At 42.1% G+C, this 17,734-nt stretch overlaps 3 protein-coding genes across 3 annotated transcripts; 1 reads left to right on the forward strand and 2 right to left on the reverse strand.

Moving 5' to 3' along the window:
• Window positions 1–2,654: 2,654 nt before the first annotated feature.
• LOC148293181 (uncharacterized) lies at window positions 2,655–3,475 on the forward strand. The gene is made up of 2 exons (XM_088244615.1): window positions 2,655–2,783; window positions 2,876–3,475. Exons 1-2 carry the CDS (start codon window positions 2,655–2,657, stop codon window positions 3,473–3,475), a joined length of 729 nt encoding a protein of 242 aa, XP_088100741.1.
• Window positions 3,476–3,780: 305 nt separating this feature from the next.
• On the reverse strand, window positions 3,781–4,768 carry LOC148293182 (uncharacterized). The gene is made up of 2 exons (XM_088244439.1): window positions 4,289–4,768; window positions 3,781–4,215 (listed from the first exon to the last, which is right to left on the reverse strand). Exons 1-2 carry the CDS (start codon window positions 4,418–4,420, stop codon window positions 3,781–3,783), a joined length of 567 nt encoding a protein of 188 aa, XP_088100565.1. The 5' UTR covers window positions 4,421–4,768.
• A 10,418-nt stretch (window positions 4,769–15,186) lies between these two features.
• LOC148293183 (uncharacterized) lies at window positions 15,187–16,132 on the reverse strand. The gene is made up of 2 exons (XM_088244901.1): window positions 15,488–16,132; window positions 15,187–15,264 (listed from the first exon to the last, which is right to left on the reverse strand). The coding sequence occupies exons 1-2, from the start codon at window positions 16,130–16,132 to the stop codon at window positions 15,187–15,189; spliced, it is 723 nt and encodes a 240-aa protein (XP_088101027.1).
• Between the last annotated feature and the right edge of the window lie 1,602 nt (window positions 16,133–17,734).

Below are 17,734 nucleotides of genomic sequence, written 5' to 3' on the forward strand. Positions count from 1 at the left end.
TAATCACTCTGATCCTCATCACCAAATCCTGACTTCAGTCACTTCCCACCTTCCCTCATGCATTACATGCTTCTTTGTGGCCAGTGGGTTTGCTGCATTAAACAGGCACTACTTCATTAAATGAAGCCTGGGTCCCTGCTATCACGTGATGATCTGACTTTAATATTTCCGGCCGCGATTTTGTTCGGCCTCGGCCTCGACCTGCGCTTGAGGGCGAGATGATCATGCCTTAGCATTTCTTCTTTTGTCTTTAGGAAGGCGAAGTACCCTGGCGAAACGCTGCGTTTCAGTTTTTACGAACAAGTGCCAGGGCCGAGAGAAGGGGCTCCTTCGGCCAGCTTATGGCCGTGATTTATCAGGCACAAACATTCTCATCCGCTCAGCATCAATCCTGCCATCAGACCCGTTCAGAAGAAGCGTCGTGCCTATGACCCAGAGAGGTACGAAGCTCTGAAGGCGGAAGTTGACAAACTGAGCAGCATTGGATTCATCAAGGAGGTGGACTATCCCACCTGGCTGGCTAATGTAGTGATGGTCCGCAAATTGATGAAAGGCTGGCGCATGTGTGTGGACTACACCAACCTTAATCGAGCTTGTCCGAAGGATAGCTTCCCTCTACCTAGAATCGACCAACTCGTGGATGCCACGGCAGGCCACGCCCTTCTTAGCTTCATGGATGCCTATTCTGGGTACAACCAGATCTTCATACACCCTGAGGACCAAGCCCACACCTCCTTCATTACAGATCGTGGTCTCTATTGTTATAAGGTAATGCCCTTCGGCCTCAAAAACGCTGGCGCCACTTACCAGCGCCTTGTGAACAGCATCTTCGGTCCGCTGATCAGCAACACTATGGAAGTTTATGTGGATGATATGCTGGTTAAGAGTCGCACCGCTGACCAGCACATCCCAAACCTCTCTACTATGTTCGCCATCCTAAAGCAGTACAAAATGAGACTCAACCCCACAAAGTGCGCCTTCAGCGTGGCTTCAGGAAAATTCCTTGGCTTCATGATCTGCCAGCGGGGTATTGAGGCTAATCCAGAAAAGATAAAGGCTATCTTAGACATGAAGGTGCCGAAGACGGTCAAGGACATCCAGAGCCTAACTGGGAGCATCGCAGCCCTCACCAGGTTTTTCTCCAAGGCTACGGATCGCTGCGGCCCCTTCTTGAAAGCTCTCAAGGGTACTAAGCGTAACATCACCTGGACCCCAGAGTGTGACACGGCTTTCAGCGAGCTCAAGGAGTACATGAGCCGGGCCTCTTTATTGTCAACCCCCGAGCCTGGAGACATCCTCACGATTTACCTATCCGTCTCGGCCACGGCAGTTAGTTCGGTGCTTATTCGGCCTCATGAGGGTGCTGAGCACCCGGTGCATTATGTCAGCAAGGCTTTACAAGATGCCGAGGTTCAGTACCCAGACATTGAGAAACTAGCCTTCGCATTGGTTGTTTCCGCTAGATGCCTGAGACCTTATTTCCAGGCACATACCATTCATGTTCTAACCAACCAACCGCTCAGACAAGTGTTGCAGAAGCCAGAGACTTCTGGTAAGCTGGTCAAGTGGGCCATCGAGCTTGGTGAATTTGATATCCACTATAAGCCTCGCCCAGCTACCAAAGGATAGAAGGTCGTAGACTTCATCTCTGAGTTCACAAAACCCCAAGCTTCGACGACCCCCCAGTTCATACCTCATGAGCCCACTCCTCCCTCAAACTTGGTCCACGTCGCCAGCAACGGCACCCTCGACCTTACCCAGCCTTATGGACATTGTACGTGGATGGCTCCTCCAATGCCCAGGGATGTAGGGCTGGCCTTGTTCTTATCTCCCTAGATAGAGTCGTCCTTTAGTATGCCCTCCGCTTTCAATTCCATGCCTCCAACAATGCGGCCAAATATGAAGCACTCCTAGCTGGCCTTCGGCTAGCCAATGAGATGGGCGCTAAACAAATCCAGATATTCAGTGACGCTAGCCTCGTTGTTCATCAAGTCAACCAGGACTTCACTGCCAAAGACATCTCTATGACAGCATATCTCCAGCATACCCGCCACCTGCTGACAACTTTTGATGCTTATCTCATTAGCCAGGTACCATGCTTAGAAAACAGCCACGCCGATGCTCTGGCTAGGCTAGCCTTGGCCCTGGACCAGGGCATCGGCCTCAACATCCACATCGAAATCCTGGATCGCCCTAGCACACAAACCCCACTTATCTATACCATTGATCACAGCCCTACTTAGATGGACCCCATCTTTCAATTCCTGCAAAATCAGACACTGCCTGCTGATCCTGCTGAAGCACGGCGTGTTCGTTATCGCTCCGCTCAATACCTGATCATCAATGGCTCTCTATACAAGCGCGGCTTCAACCTCCCCTACCTTCGGTACCTTACCCCAGAGGAAGGTAACTATGTCCTTCGAGAGATCCATGAGGGCATATGCGGCAATCATTCAGGCGCTCGCTCACTAGCGCACAAGGCCATTCAACAAGGATACTTCTAGCCTTCACTTCACACAGATGCCCAGGCCTTCACCTAGAAGTGCGATAAGTGTCAGCGATTTTCCAACATCCCTCAACTTCCAGCTGAACCATTGACAACCATGGTCAGTCCTTGGCCATTCGCCCAATGAGGACTTGACCTCATTGGACCTATGCCTGAAGGCAAAGGCCAGGTTAAATACGCGGTTGTTGCCGTAGACTACTTTACTAAGTGGACCGAAGCTGAAGCCTTGGCCACAATCACCGCGACTCGAATCGAAACATTCGTATGGCAGAATATCGTATGTCATTTCGGCATCCCTCACACCATCGTCATGGACAATGGCCGGCAATTTGACAATGCAAAGTTCAAACAATTTTGTTCAACCTCAAGATACGTCTTTGCTTCGCCTCCCCAGCCCATCCTCAGTCCAATGGCCAGGTCGAAGCTGTAAACAAAATCATCAAGAAGACCCTGAAGACCAAGCTTGACAAAGCCAAAGGTTGCTGGCCAGAGTTACTCCCAAAGGTCCTCTGGTCCTACCGCACCACCTTCCGTACCTCCACAGGAGAAACACCGTCTTCTCTTTCCTTTGGTACCGAAGCCGTGGCCCCAGTGGAGATTGGCCAGCCCACATACCGAACCTCCACTTATGATGCCGAAGCCAATGATGAGCAGTTAGCACTAAACCTCGACTTCATTGATGAGCTTCGTGACCAATCCAACATGCGCAACGTCGCATACGAACAGCGTATCGCCAAGTACTACGACTCCCGAGTCAAACCCCGTGCTTTCAAGACCGGGGACTGGGTCATACGCAAGGTTTCCTTGGCCACCAAGAACCCTACTGAAGGTACCCTAGGCCCTACATGGGAAGGTCCTTATGAGATTACCAAAGTCTGCCGCCCCGGCACTTATCAGCTTCATGATCCCAAGGGCAAGACTTTGCCTCATCCTTGGAACGCTGATCATCTCAAGTACTATTATAAGTAAACACACCTAGACCCTAGGACAACATGTTTTCTTACACTTTGGTCTTGAGACTTGACTCAACCATCTCTTGTACCTTTTGCCTTTCGGCATTTAACTAATGAACTGCCTGACTTTGGCTAATTCTTACCAATCACATGATTATCATTTTGCTAAGCACAACCGATATCAAAAGACAACAAGTCTAATATCATAGCAAATCAACATGCACTTGCCCCAAGTAAGGCAAAATGTTCATACATAGCAAAGACAAACATCAAGTCCCAAAAAATAACTAAGGTACATAAGGAAGGCAACGCCTTCAAACACTAGGTAGAAGCGGCATCTGTGGTGGTCGGCTCTGACTGTGGCGTGGCTGCAGTGGCATCGGTAGTAGGACTAGGTGAAGGAGGCTCGCCACTCATATCGAAGTTGATTTCAACCGAAGGGTTGAACCTCGCCAGCCTCTCCTCCCAGCGAAGCTGCTCATCCACCAACCGGTCCATGATGTAACTCCTCAGCTCATCTGATGATCGGAACGACTCAACCGCCTCGGCACGGGCCGCAGCTACCTCCTTGGCCTTCGACCGTTTCAGCTCTTCCACCTCTTTGGCCAACTCCGCCTTCTGCAACAACAAGGTGTTCCTCTCTCGGATGGCGTCATGCGCCTCTGCCATCTTGCTCTTGGCCAGCTCATCGCACTTTTTCAGCCTCTGAATCTCCTTATCTGCCTTAGCCATGTTGACATACATCTCGCCAAAGGTCTACAACACAAAGCATCATTAGTCAGAGCAAACTAGAATGATAAGCACAAATTCATTAACATATATCACTTACATAAGCAGACGTGAGAATCGTCTTCTGGGCCCGATCTGCATAGTTGGAGGCCTGAGTCTTCGCCAGAGCCTCAGGATCACTCTTCACACCTTCCAGGAAGATGTTCACCAAGGGAACTTCCTGCCAATGCATTGCCAAGTTCACCTCCTTCTTCTATCGACGCAGCTTGGAGAAGTCCACCTTCTCCACCCCTTCAGCAAACACATCATCAATACCGAAGGGTAGCTTCGGCGGTGCCTGTAGGTTAAAGGGAGGAAGCCTAGGCCCTGCCCCCATCACACTCTAGTGAGCTTCCTCCAGCGCGTTCCTCTTCCCCAGCATGTCAGCAACCAGCCCCTCATCATCACCCTTGGGCCGCTTCCTAGTCGCATGCTGGCTCCCCCCCTTGTCCGCCTTCTTGGCCCAAGACTCCCTCAGCCGCTTCTGCATCTCGGCCTCATCAATATCCACCACAACCTTCATGCTGCCCTTTATCACACCTGCCACTGCACATCCAAAGCTAAGTTAGTCACAATTACAAAAGGAATCAGAAGACAAACAACAAAGGTGACCTAGGTACTTACTTCCTTGCAACAGTTCATACTCAAACAGGTTCTTCTGGGTGACTAGGTTTCGGTACTCCCGCTCGGTCTCAGACAACAATGACCTCACCTTCTCAAATTCCTCTTCTTGCTCCTTGGCGATTGGTCCCCACTTCACCGAACCTGCAACAAAGGTTATATACTACTCCGCCATTTAGACCTGCACAAGCAACAATGGAAAACCAAGAATGAACAAAACAAAACAGCAATTACTCTTGAAGGATGGGACCAAGGACCTATAGACTGGAAGTGGGTAGGAATGTGTTTGGCAACGGTCTTCCCTGGAGAACACTCCCAATCACCATAGGCCAAGCACCACCTGTTCCTCCAGGACTTCTGGGTAGAAGGCATGTCACGAATAAAATAACCTCTCTCTTTTGCCTTTCGGCAATTGGCTTGTACCCAGCCAAAACTCCCATGTTGCTTCAAAATTGAGTACAAGTACATGAACTGCTCAAAGGTTGGCTCATCCAACCCAACCAACCACCAGGCAATATAAATCCCATGAAGAAGAATCCAAAAGTTGGGATTATATTGCCCAGGCGCATACCCCAGCCTAGCCAACATCATCTGCACCCAAGGATGAAACGGTAGTCTGAAGCCATGCAGGTACATATCTGTAACAATCAACACTGAGCCCTCTGGAGGATATCTAACCACATCAACTGCAGTGGGTAATCTCAAGCCTACATAAGGTGGAATACAATAATATGTCCGAAGCTCGGCCAACTTTACTTCTGTAAGAGTATTCCGCTTCGCCAATGGGACACCAACCCGTATTTCCACTCCCTCTGAAGCTGAAGCCACGGCTACACCTACGGACCCAAATGGGGATGCCTGATTACTCGAGCCCACCTCTGGTGTATAAGCCAAGGCTAGAACCCGATCACATACGTCCTCTAATTCTTTGTAATTCATCTGCATCCTATTATATGAAGCTAACCCAGAGTCTGTGGATGGCTCACCCCTCTCACCCTCATATTGTACCATCACTACTAAAAAAACACACACTATGTACTGATTCAGATTTGTCCCCTAAGTTAAGTTTTGAGACAATAAATTGTCTCCATTAACCAATAGAGACTATGCAGCCACTATTTTTAAATCAGTATCCTAGTTTGGGGTTGCTATTGTTTTTTGGGTACCATTTACTTAGTCAGTCCTTCCCTATTTTCCATTAAAGAAAAAGCTTTTAAGAAACAAGCCATTTGAGTTAAGCCAAGCCATTTTCGATGGCTCCAAGCTTGGGCTCTGATATTTGGAATGGTGTCTATTATATTAGACACTAATCATATATAACATATCAGTTTGCAATTGTGTACTCTTCAAACAAGACAGATCTTAGTTTTAGTATCTTCTCCCTTAGAAATGCAAATATACAACAATTCCCGTTGGTTCAATATCAGTTCCCATTGTATGAGTACCCATTTAATAACACCCTATCATTTATGTAATACACTTACAGCCATCAGTCCCCATTCATATATTACTTTTAATATTGATAAGAATGTGTATTTTATTTTAAAAATCTGCACATATTCGAATACGATTTGGGGGCTGTTTTGCATATTATTCTATTGACTTCATTTAATTCATCAATGTTATGTATTTGCCTTGAATGAAAACTGAACACAGCAACCCAATATTTCATATTATCCAAACAACTTTACACAACCCATGCTTCATATCGATATGATCCAAAAATATTTACATAGCAGATGCATGTTTTGTACTATCATTTTTGTACACACTTGGCCACTATTTACATATATTTGGCCACTGCAACTTATATTCAAAAGGTTGTCCTAACTCCCCATCATGAAGCACATCCCATGTTTATTATAATAAGGTGCCAAACTTCTCATAGCAGATTTCCCACATTTTCCCCATTGCTAACCCACAAAACATGCACAGTTTAGAGATGAAACAGTATTCCAACCTCCATTTAGATTTCCAGGTGAGGCAAAGCATTAATAGATCCATTTACATTTCCCACATATCGAAGGGCTTCCAATGCTGCTGCTAAATCTGAGAAACCAGCAGCCTGCATTGTGGAGCTCATCTCCATGACCACAGTAGCTTGCTGATTATATGAATACAAAGGTCCCTCAAGTAAGCTCCCTCAGTAAGCTCCCTCAAGAAGTCACTCATTTTGATTTGCTATGTTTGGGTTTGAGGGTGAGTTGGTTGGAAGTGGTTTCGTTCTTCTCTGTTCATATGAATACAAAGGTTCTCTGTTTTATAGTGGCATTCTCCCACCTATTTGAACTTTCGTATTTTGAATTCTTTAAACCAGCGGGAAAGTTGACCAAAGCAAACCAGCGGGAAATTAAGTTAATAAAATAAAATTGATGATTATATTGGACGGCTATGGCCCTCTTTATTTCTATTTGATGGTTAACTGTGGGTATACCACACCATTAATAGCCTACCGACTATCAACCCTCAAATAAAAAACAAATAGAACATTTACCATAACACTGCTAGTTGTACAAGTAGAGACTAATCATTAATGAATGCCAATATAAATATTACTTTTGCTACTGTTTGTCATTCAAACCATTCAATATATAATTAAATGAAAGAAACTAGCATTTACAATCAGTATCCAATTTAAGGACAAATGCCAAAACTGAGTGAAGGGGAGCCCAAGCCAGTTTGTATAGGGAGCCAGCCACGTCTCTTTGTGTGATTTGTGAGTTGAGTCAAATGAGCTGCAGCTTCCTTTGATAAATTGGGACTGATAATGACAAGTTGGGACTGATAAAAAGGATCAAATATTAAAGGAAAATCATGAAAATCAATGTTTTGTATTACACACCATTGACTATCCCAAATATCTTTACTAGGCATGGTTTTGGAATTAGTTTCCAAACAAAATTCACAAGACACTTTTATGAAATTGTATCTAGAAAATCAGTGTGTAGTGGCCATATTTCTAGTAGTGCATCCTACTCTCTATAACACCTTCTACCACACCCTCTGTCTGGGAACTCTCACGTTCAGAACAAACATAAAGGCTTGGCTCTGATTGGGAACTCTCACTTTTGGTACCTTCCCTACCAAAGGCAGGGGGGTCATGGCTTTCTCTATCAGAACTTTCAGACATCTACAATTTGCAGAAACAAGAAAATAAACTAATGCACATGCAAAAAGGGATCGAAACATACATTCAACAAGTTCATATCAATGTTCAAGGCGTTCATCAAGTTCATACTCATACTCAAGGTGTTCATCCTAGTCTTCAACATGTTCATACAAAAAGGAAATTTCAATTCGAAAATTCAAGGGAAATAAGGTCTAACCTTGTTTGCACCACCATGGAAAGCTCGCCGGAAATCTTTCTGATCACTACTCCACCACGAGGTATTTCGCCGGAAATCTCCTTTTCTCCTTCTCACTTTCTCAAAAAATTTCTCAAAATCTCAAGTATGAGACCTTCTCCACCCCAAGCCCCTATTTATAAACCTTCAAGGGTACCAACGCCTCGGTTCACGAGAAAACCCTAGCACCCTTTCAATTTCCCTCTCAAATTCCTTGTACCTGCTTCACATTTTGAAATTCAAAATTCAAATTCCAAGGAAAACAATTATTATTATTGGGAGGGCAAAAGAAATTAGAAAGGGACTTGCCGAACGGCATGACCCGTGCAGAAGGAATGAGGGACTCACCAAAATTCTCACCTTATGTCCAGACCCACCCTCCAAGCCCTTGCCAAATGAGGAATGGCCTTAGCTCCTGCCAAAGGACTACACTAGCACAACAATAAGAGATACTCAGACCACCACATGTACAAGGGGTGGCCTTGCCGAACGGCAAGGCCCGTGCAGAAGCAATTACAAGCTCTCAAAAAAAATTTACGTTGCCCAAAACTTTGTTGACTCAGCTCCAAGCCTTGAGAAAACTTAATTGAGCCGGCCCCAAGGTTTGACAAAAGCCCAAGGGCTCAGGTTTCTTGCCGACTGTGCCTTTGTAGCCTATCTCCAATCCTCTCTTCCAAAACCCTAGTCCCAAATCAAAAAGGTCCAACCTTCAATACACAATTCAAATTCAAACAAAAAATAGAGAGGAATTCTCAAGGCCTTGCCGAACGGCAAGACCCGTGCAGAAGTTTTGGAGGGTCACCTAAACTCAAACCATGCCAACACACAAACAAGGCTCCAGGTCACGGTTCGCTCTAGAGGCCCAGCTCCAACTTACATATCCTTATGTGTGACCCGTTCTCCAGCCCTAATTCCCGCTGCAATCCAAGCCTTGATAAAATTTGGGTTTGGCCGGCTCCAAGTATTGACCAAGGCCCAAAGGCCGTGTCACCAAACTACCTACCAAACCTCAAATGGCCAACTCCTCAAATATCCACCAAGAGCTGAAACACGCAACAAAACAAACATCAAATTTTGACCAAGACACCCTTGCCGAACGGCAAGGGCCGTGTATGCAATTACGGGTTCACAAAAATATTTCACCTTACCCGCGACCAATTGCCGAAGATGTGGTGACCTAAGTCCAATCCTTGCCGCAAATCAAAGGGCCCAGCATCGAAGCTCACGCACCAATGACTTAAGCCCTAGCCGAATCCGACTCTCAGCCAAGCCCCAAATTCCCAGCCTCATATCGACGTAGGAAGGACGACCATGAAGCCCAACTTGCTTACCTGCCGAAGGTAAAACGGCCCAGCTCACAGCCAACAAAACACACAACCCAGATCCAAACTCGCAAGGCTCTCTCTCTGAAACTTTGGGGACTCACGAGTTCAAAATCACCCTTGCCCTACGGCAAGGACTACGCCGAAGCAACTTCACCACCAAATTTCAAAGACCCAAGTCTGAATATCCCAAAACCCCAGCTCTTAGCCCCAAAAGGAAGGCTCCGAAAAACTTCTTGCCGAAGGTCCAGGAGACCTAGCCCCGGATTTGACTCCAAAAAATACTTGCAAACCAAGAGGAGCACATGTAACACTTCGCGCAACCCTTGCCGATTGGCAAGTCGTAAACTCACTCCGACTCAGCAGAGTTGCTGAAGGCGAACCCCAAATTCACGCCGACTCAGCCAAGCTGCCGAAGGCCAGCGATTTTTTTCGAAATTCCCCTTGAAACCGTCAGCTGCCTAGACCCTTGCCGAAAGGCGGGTCTTATGCAAACCATGCGCTTTTATCTCAAAAAAACCCTAGCTCCAAAATTGGGCCACTACCCCAAGCCCATAAGCTTCAGCTAGAAATTACCTATTGCCGAAACAAAAAGGGCCCGGCTCCAAACCTTATGCTTACCAAAGGGCCTTGCCGAAACAACCTAAGGCCATGGTTTGGCCCATCTTGATTCCTTACCGAAGCAACTTCGCCCCTACAAAAAATAATTTGGCCTTGCCGAACGGCAAGGACCATGCAGAAGCTTTGGAGAGACTGACCATTGGCTGACCAAGCCCAAAAAAAAAACAAAAACAAAAACTGCCGAAGGTTAAGCCAAGACTCTCCCAGACGGCTCTTGACCAAAAGGCACGACACTTGCCTAGCCTAGCACCTAGGCCATACTCTTTAAGCTTAACACAACTTCTAGCTTGCCAACTTGGGGGACTAGGGACCGCCCCACGATTCCTATTGAATTGGGAATGCTCAGTCACAATTATGCAAATCTTACAAGTTCCCAACCCAGAAGTTACTTCTTGACCGCGAACTTGGGGGACTACTATTTACACCATAATCAACCGAGCATACCTAGCACCAAAGCGACTACCACCAAGGCAGGGACGCCTTCTTCCCTGCCGAAGGAAGACACCCTTTCAAGGCAACCAACACCTGCCGAAGCTCCCGATTGCCGAACCTAGTCTCCAAGGACACGTGTCACCACCACAACGATTGGCACAAAGTCCCACATCGGAACTTTGTACAAACTTCTCATTTCTACCTCCCTATAAATATGGAATAGTACCCAAGACGAAAGGGGTAACTAATTTCTTACTTTCACTGTTACTCTGCCAAAGTTACCACTTATAGCTGACTTAAGCATCGGAGAGCCTTCGGCCGGCACCACATCGGTGTCCGAAGCTTAACGACTGCTTCTCCTACTTTGTCTTCTGTAGGATACCTAGCTACCGAAGGTCCTAGCCCTTTTCCCTACCGAAGGTCCTAGCCTTTTTCCCTGCCGAAGACGATCCCCTTCTCTCTAAGTTGACCCTCTCCCATTTTGAGCATCAACAAAATCAATGGACCACTTCAAATACGAAACTTAAAAGGATACATCTCATAGTTTGAAGAATGAAAAATTACTGAAATCGGAATTCCACATAACTCAAATAATGAATGTAACCCAGAAAGTAATGTTGTGACATATACCTTATTTTAGGAATGTACATATTCACAATTTCTATAGCAATATATGCACGACAAAAGAACACTATTGTTATAACTAAAGTAAAACTTAGCATGTAAACGAAATTAAAGCATTAAGTTGAACTATAGGAAAATTATGAAACAACTAACATAAGATTCTATTTATTGTAAACATCAATCAAAATAGATTATTAATACTAAATTTCTAAGTTTTCTAATGTAGTCTTAAAAAATTATAAATAAATAACATATGCATACTATAATTTCTTTAAAATGGAAAACTTATACGTCATTGAAGTTTAACTTATTAATTAGTACCCCAAAAAAAAAAACCATAAGGTAAGCACATATAACACAACTCTTGCTTTATGGTAGTCATATCTCCAATGTTAAAAAAGAGCCAAACTTTGAAGCCCTTTGTTAATAAAAAGAAAGTAAACGTACACAATATAATATCGGAAAATTGTAGCATTGAACTTTTTATGAGAACAAATACATGTCATCGGTAATAGACGACAATTATTTCCGACAACAATTATGACCCCTCACTAATATACATCATCTTGTGAGAACTAATGATTGCCCTCGGAAGTACATAATCACTTCCGACAACAACTAATTACCCTCGAAAAAAGAAAAAATAATTATGAGTATCACTAATTGCCCTCGGAAATAGGCTATAATTTCCGAAAACATGAAGATGCCCTTGGAAAGAACACAACTACTTCCGACGTGCATGAGATTCGTCGTAAATAAATGCGGCGCCAACATTTCCCTCCAAATATTAGCTATTTTCGATGGCGAGAAAACCATTTTCCAAAGCATTTTGGGTGTCATAAATATAGTAAGCATTTTGGGTGTCAGATTCTTTGTGAACTGATGCACCATTAAATATCTTTCTTTCAAATGCCATTTGTTTTGTAATATAATCTGGACATTTTTCTTTCTTAAAATAAATTAATTGATACTTAAACTGTAATAGCAATTATCCGTTATCATGTAAGTCACAGCCTCTCTCACAAACACACCTCCCTTGCCGCGGGCTGCACCTAGCGGAGCAACATAAGTCATGGGTTTGGAATGAAGTGAATGCACTTTGGACAAATGGCCTTAGGGTCGCTGCCGGAGTAGGAGTAGGAGTAGCTTGACGGCTGGCGTGAATGACCGACATGTGTACAATGCTTTACCGTTTGATCCACCGTCGGTCAACGCAGGAAGGATTTGATGGGCGCCACCAATTGGCACCTTATTATTCTTAAGTTTGAGAAGGACATCCTTGTTGAGGTTGGGTTGCAAGTATATGTCGTATAGGTTTTCTAAGCTATCGTAGAGTTTGCCTAAACAACCGTCCATGCGTTTCTTAGAGAGGAGCCTAATCACAGTGCCAACGGGTAGAGATAGAAAAGTGAAACTAAAGTCAACAAAGTCATTGCCAGCTTCGGCAAAGAGAAGTTTGTTATGCTTTTTGTCAATGAGGAGCTTCAAACTAACTGGAGAAGTAGAGACTGATTTGGTTTTGGTTTTGGTTTTGGGTTTGGAGGGGGCCATTGAGGCAGAGTGAGATGGAGGACATGCCAACTATATATTATTTATTTGTAGACCCACTACCTTAAGGGAGTTAAATGTTTTTTAATCGTCATTTGGATAAACCTTATCTATGTATATATAATATTAGCATGGCCCCCAGGGGCGTAGCACAATGGTTAGAAGGATAAGCCGGGGCCAACTATAAAATCAAAGTTCGAATCCTTTTGTTGTTGTGTGAGTTCCTAATTTATCAGCATAATTCAAAGGGGTTCCTGGATATCAATATATATATAACCTAGCATGACATTTCATATTACGAGATGTTTTAGAATAGAGTTTTTCTATTTAAATCCCGCACTTCTCTTTGTTCACCCCATATCTAAGTTAACCCCAACTTCTAATTCAAATTTTCTCAATCTCTAAGAAAACCCCACTAGTATTTTCCCAAACTACCCCTAAATACACACCCAATAGGAAAAAAAAAATTAAAAACTCATCAAATTGTCATATCCCGGATCGCTCCGCCGTAGCACGATATTGTCCACTTTGGGCCCCCCTCTCTGCCCTCATGGTTTTGTTTCTGGGAACTCTCGAGCAACTTCCCAGTGGGTCACCCATCTTGGGATTGCTCTAGGCCCAACTCGCTTAACTTCGAAGTTCCCATGAATTCAAAGCCAATGAGCTCCCAAAAGGCCTCATGCTAGATGGAGGTGGGCATGTACATATAAGGCGCATCACCCCGCTATCTTACCCCTCACCATTCTAAGTTCATCTCAACCTCAGAATTACAGCAAATATTTAATCACAACATCCTCAATATTTCTAGGAGGAGTCCCAAACCAAGAAATAATCTCACATAACATACCTTAATTGAAGACCCACAAGCCACTATTTGCATACCGTATTTAGGATTTATGAAGAGAAGATGAGAGTGTAGTAGGTTTCTTGGATTGAAAGAGAAGAGTAATCTGGTCATCTGGTGTAAAGGGGTTTGTGTTTTTCTAAAACTTAATATGAAGAGTGGTGGGGTTTGTGTATAGATATATTAGAGTTAAGTATTAAGTTGGATGACCTTTTTTTGTCTTTTTGCACAATAATAAAACTTAAGAGCTTAATGATTTAAGTATTGGGGTGAACAAAGAAAAGTGTGGGGTTTAAATAGAAAATCTCTTTAGAATATTCATTTGGGCTAGTCTAATATAGGCCCCTACCATTTCTATTTCCTAGACATCTCAACTCATTAATGTTGAAATCTATGTATGAAACCCAAATTCAAACTAAAATACCCCGTAATATATAAAAAGTCATAGTACTCCTACATATTTACATTGTTTGCCATAAGTCAACTTGACGGTATTCAAGCATGTCATTAAGTCCCTCATTTCTAATTAATACTTCCTCATTTATAGCATATATATCAATGACTCCCTTTTTTTTTTTGGGCATTCCCTCTAATCCCTAAAATTTCAACCAATAAAAAAAATCCTTAAATTTTCAAAAAATAAAAAATCCCTCAAATTTCGTCAAAATAAAATATAATAGATAAATTATTATTAATACAATATAATGTACCTACAAATTTACCTATCTTGTATATATCCACTACGGGATAAATTTTTGGCAATATGGGTAGGTAAATTATTTTCAGAATATACCTATAAATGTGATGGCTTTAATATACCTACAATATACTAATAATAGGTAAATTACAAATTATTGCATAATAGGAAATAATTAGGTAAATTATATGCAAAATGCGTTTATAAAAGTTGGGTATATTATTTGAATAATAAGCAAATTCATACTAGGTACATTATTTCATAAAAGAAGTAATAGATACATTTTTTCAACATAAAATTGTATATACGCTATTATATTTATAAAATAAAAATATAATAGATAATTAATCACGTATACTTCATACATAAATATATATAAAAAAAATATTTTTTTTATTAAATAAACCAATTAGGTATGTTAAATATGAATTTATTGTTAAATTTAAAAAACAATTCTAAATTAATTCCTAGATTCATTTGGAGATTTTTCCAAATTCAACGTGTGTCATTAGTTACATTCCAACTAAAAATTATTTTTATATTTGTTCCTACATTAATATACAAAATGCAATAATGGCTTAGTTGGGGGTATTTTAGGAATTGAAAAAGTACAATAAATTGAATTTTGGCTCAATTAGATAACTTGCCGAGTTGGATCATAATCATTGGGTTTTATTTAGAAAAAACAGGATTTTATTCAAACAAATAAAGAGATGGGTTAAGCTAAATTTACTATATTCATTTCTCGTGGCTCGAGCCTTGGGGTGAGCATGTGCAAGCTAACCAATCAAATTAAGCAAACAATTTTTTCATTCGAAGGGAAACGAAAGAAGATTGAAATCCGAAATAGCGTTACGACATCATAAAGCAATACGAATCTCCTTAGTTCACAAAGCAGAAAACATTTTAGGCCTTCTTATTACCCAAGAACACTTTGGTAAGGACTGCACTGGTCTCGAACGATGCCTTCAGCAGCTTCAAACCCTACGAAGAGAAAAAACAAAACATACAATAATATGTCAAACAAATAAGCTTTAAATCAAAGCAGAGACGAGGAATTAGTTTGAATGTTGGGTTGCATGATGATTCGGCATATATAGCCTGACTTCAAGCCTTATTTATTAATCCAACAAGTATATATATAATTAATGAAAGATTCTAAACAGAAAATATATATTAATCCAACAAGAGAACATAACATTCAGACCTCTTGCTTCCCAAGATGAACCACCTTCTCTTGAAGAGCACCAACATGCTTCACATTGAACTGGTTAAGTACAGCAATACTTGAAATGGTGGACAATATTGGCTTCACCTCCAAGTTATCCATGACCATGTATGTTACTACTCCCTTGACATACCCTCCCTCGCTGCCGGACGTTGCCGCCACCGTAGAAGAAGAAGCTTGTGGGGAAACATAAGTCACCCTAGTGGACATGGAATCGCATCTATTTGGGCAAGGAGTAAAACAAACATCGGAAATATGGCGGGGATGGCAGTATGAACACATGTAGAACTGTTTAGAATTCGAGTCGACATTAATATTGTTGGTCAGCAAAGGAAGGATATTGGCACCAGCAGCAACTGTGGTCTTTGGTTTCAGCAAGGTGTCCTTGTCAAGATTGGGTTGCAAGTATGTGTCATTGAGATTTTCGACACTCTCATAAAGCTTTCCCATGCTACCAACCATGCCGTCTTCGGAGAGGAGCCTGATCACGGTCGCAACAGGCAGAGACAGGAGACTGAAGAGAAAATCAACAACATCCTTGCTCGCTTCGGCAAACAAAACTTTGCAACCCTTTCTGTCGATCAGGAGTTTCAAGCTCACACGTTTGGTGTTGGAGGTTGCCATATTGATGCAATATGTTTCTTTTTTTCTTTTTTTTTTGGATACTATATTGATGCAATGTTGAGGCTTAGGTTACCAGGCCCCACCCAACTGAGGCTTAGGTAAATTTATAGTCTTAGAAGAAAATTTACTCAAACATTTCAAATTAATTAATCGGCTCTGCGAAAAATAAAAATTAAGGGAAAAAAAATTAGGGAATCACTCAAAATACCTCTCCCCTAAACAGGTAGTCTACATTTTCATAAAGACAAATTGAGACGAAAACAATTTAGCATAAGACACCTATGTCCCTCAAACTTGTCCTCCACCGACCGATAAAGAAGAACCTTAAGCTTTTTATTGGCAAAAAAGAAGAAAAAATATATTTATTTTTTTTTCTCCTTTTCTTTATTACTTTTTAGAACAAAGGAACACTACATAGTACATATACATTTCGGTGCTCTCAAGCTCCTCTCGTTCAATAAAATTTCCTTAGTTGCCAAGGATCCTCTCGTTCAATAAAATTTCCTTAGTTGCAAGGGATCCACTATTATTATTTCAGTAAGTTTCTTTTTTCTTGTTTTTATAAGTAGACTTCTAGTCTAAAATAGGGAAATATTATTGTAGTAGTATTATTATGCTAAACTGACCATAATATTTTATTTGATCTCTACATTATAGGAGTCATTCTATAGTGAGGGTCTTAGATAACACCATTAGATGAGATCATATCTCTTAACCATTGGATCAACTGACCAATTTGATCCAACGGCTAACCAATTCAATCCAATAGTTAAAAAGGGCCTTAGATAAGACCCTCACTTTAAATGCATGCTATTATAATTGGTACAAGTCAATCATGAAATCTTGGGATGACTGGTCATTTGGCAGAATTTGAGACTATACATTTCGGTCAAGCTTAATAAAATTTCCTTAGTTGCTAAGGATCCTCTGGTTTAAAAAAATTTCCTCAGTTGCTAAGGATCCACTCGTTTAATAAAACACCTTATAATTAGTTGCTAAGGATCCATTGGTGTAGTGATTTGGAGTCAAGCTCTCCAAAGATGGTCGTGGATTCGAGTCCTAGCATGTGTGTGTGCATTTATGTGAATATCGTGCATTTCAATAGGAGAGGCCCTAAAAAAATATTTCCTTAGTAAATTTTCTATATTTTCATTTTGAAGAAAGTTGACGTCCCACTCCAAAATTAACTCGAAATGGAGAAAATTAGTAGCTCAACTCCTTAGAGCACTTCCATTGTAGGAGCCCAGTCCAGGCAAAAGGCCCCCTAGGCATCCAAAAGTGATTCCAGTGCAGACATCCAACCCGGGCAAGAACTGGGGTCCACCAAGCCCAGGCATGGCCCAAGGCAAGATTAGCATGAGTTGTTGCCTGAGGGCGCTGACATCAGCGAATAAAAATATTTATAAAAATTGAACAAAATTATGAAAAATTACCGAAAAATTCAGTTTTTTTTTTTTTAATACATACCTAGCAAATTCTTTTATTATTAATCTCATACATTTCCCGCCAAATATTATCTATTTCCGACGGTGAGAAAACCATTTTCCAAGAGCATTTTGGGTGTCAGAAAAAGTAAGCATTTTGGGTGTTGGATTCTTTGTG

The sequence above is a fragment of the Prunus avium genome, chromosome 7, assembly GCF_965620075.1.
Source record: "Prunus avium chromosome 7, drPruAviu1.hap1.1, whole genome shotgun sequence".
NCBI classification, from domain to species: domain Eukaryota; kingdom Viridiplantae; phylum Streptophyta; class Magnoliopsida; order Rosales; family Rosaceae; genus Prunus; species Prunus avium.

Bases quoted from the DNA above. Each gene is read 5' to 3' on its own strand.
- LOC148293181 (XM_088244615.1), top strand. From the start codon at position 2,655: ATGCCTGAAGGCAAAGGCCAGGTTAAATACGCGGTTGTTGCCGTAGAC. The intron at 2,784-2,875 runs GTATGTCATTTC...TTCAACCTCAAG, and splicing joins CATTCGTATGGCAGAATATC to ATACGTCTTTGCTTCGCCTC.
- LOC148293182 (XM_088244439.1), bottom strand. From the start codon at position 4,420: ATGCATTGGCAGGAAGTTCCCTTGGTGAACATCTTCCTGGAAGGTGTG. The intron at 4,216-4,288 runs GTAAGTGATATA...TTTGTGTTGTAG, and splicing joins CGATTCTCACGTCTGCTTAT to ACCTTTGGCGAGATGTATGT.
- LOC148293183 (XM_088244901.1), bottom strand. From the start codon at position 16,132: ATGGCAACCTCCAACACCAAACGTGTGAGCTTGAAACTCCTGATCGAC. The intron at 15,265-15,487 runs GTCTGAATGTTA...TTCTCTTCGTAG, and splicing joins TTCATCTTGGGAAGCAAGAG to GGTTTGAAGCTGCTGAAGGC.